This window comes from Chelonoidis abingdonii, chromosome 11 (genome assembly GCF_003597395.2).
Source record: "Chelonoidis abingdonii isolate Lonesome George chromosome 11, CheloAbing_2.0, whole genome shotgun sequence".
NCBI classification, from domain to species: Eukaryota; Metazoa; Chordata; order Testudines; family Testudinidae; genus Chelonoidis; species Chelonoidis abingdonii.
Window position 1 is genome coordinate 22,332,768 of NC_133779.1, and position 6,565 is coordinate 22,339,332.

A 6,565-nucleotide genomic window follows, 5' to 3' on the forward strand; every position below is an offset into this window, starting at 1 on the left:
TTGTGTAGGGTGGTGTTAATGTTGATAAAGGCCAGCCCCAGTCTGTGGGGTGGTGATGCCAGACGTTGTGGGGGGGGTGTCTGAGAGGGGCGAAAAGGGCAAGGACGGCAGGCTGCTGACCGCACAAACTTACCGCCCCTCCCTTATTTTCCAGATCCACCCCGACCTCAAAGCGAGACGCAGGTGAGTCCGGGCACTTCCCTGCCCCCACACTGGCGGTGCCACATGAGGTGGGGGACGGAAAGCCCGCTCATTGCTGAGGCCCGCTTCCCTCCCATTCAGGTGTGGCTCCTGGGTGGGGGTGGGAGGGGTGGCCCTGGGGGTTGGGAGGGTCTATTCTGTTGCAACAATCACAAACACTTGGACATGTGGCCGCTGCAGCCCTCTGGCCCCCAGGCACTGGACCCTCCAGAGCCGGGGCGGCGGGCGGGAGAACCAGGAGTCTGGCTCCCACCCCCCCCCCCACTTACCACCAGCCACATTCCACTGCCGGAGCAGGAGAGAACCAGGAAGTTGGGTTCTCTCCCTGGCTCTGGGAGCGGAGTGGGGGCGGGGAGCCAGGACTCCTGGGTTCTCTCCCCGGCTCTGGGAGGGCAGTGGGGGCTGGTGGTTAGAGCAGGGGGAGGGAGAAGCCAGGACTCCTGGGTTCTCTCCCCGCTTCTGGGAGGGGAGCTGGGAGCCAGGACTCCTGGGTTCTCTCCCTGGCTCTGGGAGCGGAGTGGGGGTGGGGAGCCAGGACTCCTGGGTTCTCTCCCCGATGCCTAAGGGACCCTCCACACCTCTTGCCTATGACCCTTTCCAAGTGGGGACTGTCTCTTCCTGCCCCCCAGGATCTCCCCAACAGCAGCCATCAGTTGGCCACCCTCCAACTCACCCTGGTCCCCACTCAGTGTCATCCTCCCCCCAGCCCCAGCGGAAATAACACCCCACAAGGCTCAGCATTTTCCTTCTCATTTTATTATGCCCTCCCCTTTCGCCCCCCCCCGCGCACACACCACATTACAAGCGCTGACGGGGCCCCCAGTGGCAGCTCAGGGCCCTGCTGGATGACACAAGGAGCCAGCAATTTTGTAGGAGTGGGGGGGGTGGATGCCCAAGGGGGGGGTTGGAAAAACCCTTTATGGCAGGAAATCAGAGGTTAGCCAAGGACCCAGGCAGAGTCGGGAGGGGTGGTTACATGGGGAGAATTTAATTATGCAGATGGGGAGGTGACAGGGAGGGGTGCCCCCCCAATCCTCACCCCAGGAGAAGAAAGGCTCTTATCAAGGAGATCAACCAACAAAAGGAGAAAGTGCAGGTCCCTTCGGGGAGGAGGGCGCCCCCCAGTGGCGGGGCAGAGCGGGGCGCCTCACATGCCATAGACGCTCTCATCACTGTAGGCGATGTACAGGAAGAAGTCTTCCTCATGGTGCTCCTGCCGGGCAGGGGGTGGGGAGAGAAAAAGGGGGGGGTCATTACTGGGGAGGGTGCCCCCTGCTGAGCCCCCTGCCCAAGAGCACCCCCTAATGCAGCCCTGGGCCCAGCCCTGCCTGCCTGGGGAGAGCGTCCCCTGCTGAGCTCCCCGCCCCGCTCCCTGCCCCATAGCGCCCCCTAATGCAGCCCTGAGGCCTCCCCTGCCTGCCAGGGGAGAGCGCCCCCTGCTGAGCCCCCGCCCAGCTCCCTGCCCCACAGCGCCCCCTAGCGCCGCCCTGGGGCCAGCCCTGCCTGCCAGGGGAGAGCGCCCCCTGCTGAGCCCCCTGCCCCACAGCGCCCCCTAGCGCCGCCCTGGGGCCAGCCCTGCCTGCCAGGGGAGAGCGCCCCCTGCTGAGCCCCCNAGACTACTTTACAATATTTACCCCCCAGTCTATAGGACAAATTAGTGAGGCTTTGCTGCAATAAGAACACAGCTACAGGTTATCGTTCTAATAGTGCAGAAATCCAAATTAAGTTAAAGGGGCCTGTGCATTTAGGTCCCAGCTCAGGAGGGCGCTTACACATGTGTAAAGTTAGCATATGCTTAATTGTTTTACTGAACAGAGATGGCTGCCATGTGCTTAAGTGCTTTCCTGAATTCGATCTTGAGGACTTCATATGTCATATTCCACTGCACCTTCAGCTGCTTTCTTTGCACCTTGAACTTCTACTTTATCTTAGCCACAGCCTTTTGCCATGCTATAGCCCATCCACACTGGCTGTCATGCTTCTTTTTTCCCAGCAGCTGGGCCCATTCTCCAGCTTCTTCCATTCGCTGCACTGGCTGTATACATACCTATTGGTGTTAAATTGCCCCTCACTCACCACCTTGCTTTGGTGACAACCCTTATTCTCTTGTCTGTAGATGGCAGAGAGGTACTTCCAAAGAGTTTTGCACACTACTGATGACGATATTATGCACTTAAACACAATTTATAATGGTAGGTAAACAGTACAGAGGCACACAGCAGGTCAGTGACTAGTCCAAGGTCACATACTGAATCCATGACAGAATTGGGACTAGAAACTTATTTGATGTAGGTTCTTATACCAAGCTCACGGTAGTAGCTAAGCACCTTCCAGTAGTGTGTTAAGCAACATGACTGCACATCTGTCACATGTTATTTGTTCTCTCATCCTTGCCCCAGAGGGAGAATCTGATAATGTCATCACTAGGTCATACCTTGCCTCCCTGTCTTGGTGGAGGCAGGTAGCAGGTCAATTGCAACCTTCGAGATCACCATATATGCCCTGGACACAGCAGGGACCACCTGGAAGATTTTGTGGGACTTTCCAAACATTGTTTGTTTTTTTCAATTCAGAATGAAAAGCAATTTTGAAATGTCCAAATTTCTCCACCAAGACCAACTCTTTTACAACCCTAAATAAAACTGCAGTCTGTGTGTGTGCGCACATGTGCTGACTTTTTTTTTTAATTCCCTCACCAAAGAATAGAGTTTAACAAAACTTTGCCAATTTTGCACTGACTTTTGTTGGTACTCCATTTGGTCATCCTAAGCAATAAGGAACATTCCAGTGATATGAAATCGTAAAAACCAGAACGGATGGAAAAAGATCATGGAAACCCATGCATAGTGTGGTGATTTGGGGAATCAGTCCACATACAATTTACGAAATCCAGTTGATTTTTAAGAAATTGCTGAATCAGCGATTGCCTTAGCGAATAGGGGGTCAGCCATACGGTAGAGGGGCTGGCACAAATCTCTCCAGACCAGGGAAACCAGAGAGTCATTAACCTGAATGGCTCCCATTCTAATGTGAGCCCTTTAAGACAACAGGATGGCTGAAGCCTGGGGACCAATTTGACCACATCAGGCTATAGGGAATGGGATTGGAATAGTGGAATTTCTCCAGGGGCAAAGGAACAAAGAGATGAGGTGTTGGTACAGCCCTTTAAAAACATAGAGGCTGAGTCTAGCAGAGAGACAAAGCTTTTAGGTTTTAGCTATGTATTCTGTATTGACTTCAGTTGGAACCATGCAGTGAAATCCCCATTCCTTGCTTTGAAAATGTACCCCTTAGTGTTTGATGTCACATGCTGAGATATGAAGCACTGATCTCAGGTCCAGAACCATGGCAGGCTGCACTGTGCTATGTGTTGAAATTCTGTAAAGCAAAACTCTGTTAAAACTATAACTTAAAATGACATCAAAGGCATTCTGAATTAAGGCTACTAAGATGTTCTTTCCCCGTGCCATATCATGATGGCTGAACCGCCAAAGCTCTGATATATGAAGGTTTTTTTCTTCTTTTCTTTCTTGCCCTCTATGTGATCTCTTTCCTAATTGGAATATATCTTGTTTTTCAATAATAGAATTTCCCCAGGAGAGAGTCAGTTTTTTAGAGCTGAAAATTAATTTACGGACACTGCTTGATTGTATGCATCAGAATGATATGTTTGTCTTTTACTGTTTTCTGACCTTCTCCCCTTTCCTCTTACATTCTCATAACTGGTACTTATTACAGAGTGTGATGTGCCTTTTCATTGTGTGAAAGAAGTATTTATGCTTTTATTTTCAAGTCCAAAACTGTTTGTTGTTAATATTTATGTAGAGTCAAGCCCCAGTCAGAGGGCCTGATTTCTGTTGCCCTGTGCTTTGTGAGGTTGATTTCACTGGTGCAAAATGCTGTCATTCTGATTTTGGTAGCAATTTTCACTCTGCACTGGTGTAACAGAAATCAGGCTCAGATTTGTATTGAAACTTCGGCAAAGTTCATGGGTTTGGATAGAAGGATCCAGTTTGGGACCCTCTCTTTTTTTATTATTGAGGGGTTCTGGTTGTCAAGAGTAGCTGTCTGTGCAGTTGCAAGTTTCAGTTATAAAGGCTATTTAAAGAGGAGATATTTTTAATGTCTGATTGTACCAGTTCACAATCTATTCCAAGGGTTAAATGATGCTCCTACAAGGTTAAATGATGGTCTGCTGCTCATGGTAGGGTGAGGTGTGCAGAAGGACTCTGCTACTTTTCTGCATTGCAGAACCTTATGCCAGAGCATCGCTGTCCAAGGCAGAGTGGAAGGTGGCTGGTGGTGTGAGGGATAGTCCATGTGAATTTGTGGTGTCAGTCCCCTCAGATGACAGACAGGAGTGCCAGTTGCTATTACAATCCATGAGAGCTGTATTAGTGATGGGAAATATTGCTCAACGGCTCTGTGACAAACTGTCATGTCAGGGCAGAGGATTTCTTTCCTGACAAACCTCTTACATTGAAGTGACCTATGTCCTGGCTTTACTGAGACAGTCCTTCCTCCCCACCCACCCCCAATAGGAGTCCCAGAAACAGATACCTGAAATGTCCTGGTTTTTCAGTATGTAAGTTACAATATTCAGGGCTGCCCGGGAGGGGGGGGGGGTTGCAAGTGGGGCAATTTGCCTCAGGCCCTGCAGGGGCCCCCACGAGAGTTTTTCAAGGCCCCTGGAGCAGGGTCCTTCACTCGCTCTGGGGGCCCCAGAAAACTCTGGCGGGGACCGGGTCCCTGGAGCTTCTTCTGCTGTGGGTCTTCAGCAGCAATCCAGCGACGGGGGCCCCCCATGGCGGGTCTTCGGGGCACTTCGGCGGTGGGTCCCGGAGCGGAAGGACCCCCCGCTGCTGAAGGACCACCAAAGCGTGGGACCCCCGCTGCTGAAAACCCCAGGCCCCCTGAATCCTCTGGACAGCCCCCTGCTCTCAAAGGTTATTTCCGAGGGAGAAGGGTCCCAGTCCATGGGCCATACAGGGGTAGCGGGGTCTCTCATAGGGTATTTCTGGGGAGAGGGGTGTCCCAGTCCATGGGCCATATAGGGGTGGGGGAGGGGTCTCTCACAGGGTATTTCCGGGGGGTCCCAGTCCATGGGCCACAGGGGGGAGAGTCTCTCAATGGTTATTTCTGGGGGGTCCCAGTCCATCGGCCATACAGGGGCGGGGGGGGGGAGTCTCTCACAGGGTATTTCCGGGGGGTCCCAGTCCATGGGCCACAGGGGGGAGAGTCTCTCAATGGTTATTTCTGGGGGTGTCCAAGTCTATGGACCATACAAGGGCCGGGGAGGTCCCAGTCCAGGGGCCGTATGGGGGGAGGTCTCTCACAGGGTATTTCAGGTGGGGTCCCCTTCCATGGTCCCTACGGGTGCAAGGCTCTCACAGGGTCTTTCTGGGGGGAGTGGGAGGGGTCCTAGTGCTGTACGGGGGCAGAGGGGGTCTCTCACAGGGCATTTCCAGGGGGTCCCACTGCATGGGCCATATTGGGGAGCTGGGGGGGAGATCCCAGTCCATGAGCCATACGGGGGCAGCTCTCTCACAGGGCATTTCTGAGCGAGTCCCAGTCCACGGGCTGTACGGGGTGCGTCTCTCTCTCACAGGGTTTTTCGGGGGGGGTCCCAGTCCATGGGGCGCCCGGGGGCAGGTCAACATAAAAACATACGAAGGGCCCTACTGGGTCTGCCCAAAGGTCCATCTTCCGCCTGTGGCCAAGGCCAGGTCCCCCTAACGGGGAACGATCCCATGATCTCTCCCCAACCGAGGCTAGGGACCCCGGGCCCTTACCCGGCCTGGCTAATAGCCACCAATGGGCTTAGCCTCCATGAATTTATCCAGTTCTCTCTCAAACCCTGTTCTAGGCCTGGCCTTCACCACCTCCTCCGGCGAGGAGTTCCCCAGGTCCACCGTGCGCTGTGTGAGGAGGAACTGCCTTCTCTTCCTTTGAAACCTGCTGCCCGTTAACGTCATTCGGGGGCCCCCAGTTCTTGCATTAGGGGAAGAAGTAAAGAACTTTTCCTTATTCCCTTTCTCCTCACCAGTCATGATTTTATAGACCTCTATCATATCCTCCCTTAGTTGTCTCTTTTCCAAGCTGAAAAGTCCCAGCCTCTTGAATCTCTCCTCATGTGGGACCGTCCAAACCGCTCTCCCAGGGTATTTCAGGGGGGTCCCAGTCCATGGGCCATATGGGGGCTGGGGGGGGTGCTCTCACAGGGTATTTCAGGGGGGGTCCCAGTCCAGGGGCTGTACAGGGGGCGGGTCTCTCACAGGGTATTTCAGGGGGGTCCCAGCCCAGGGGCCGTACAGGGGGCGGGTCTCTCACAGGGTATTTCAGGGGGGTCCCAGCCCAGGGGCCC

The 6,565-nt window shown here is 53.7% G+C and overlaps 1 protein-coding gene across 1 annotated transcript in view; it reads right to left on the minus strand.

The window, feature by feature from the left end:
* PHF23 (PHD finger protein 23) overlaps positions 1-6,176 on the minus strand; it is a 16,148-nt gene extending 9,972 nt beyond the window's left edge. The window contains 2 exon segments of the mRNA XM_075071338.1: positions 1,353-1,414; positions 6,081-6,176. Coding sequence (XP_074927439.1) covers positions 1,353-1,414; positions 6,081-6,176 — 158 coding nt within the window.
* Between the last annotated feature and the right edge of the window lie 389 nt (positions 6,177-6,565).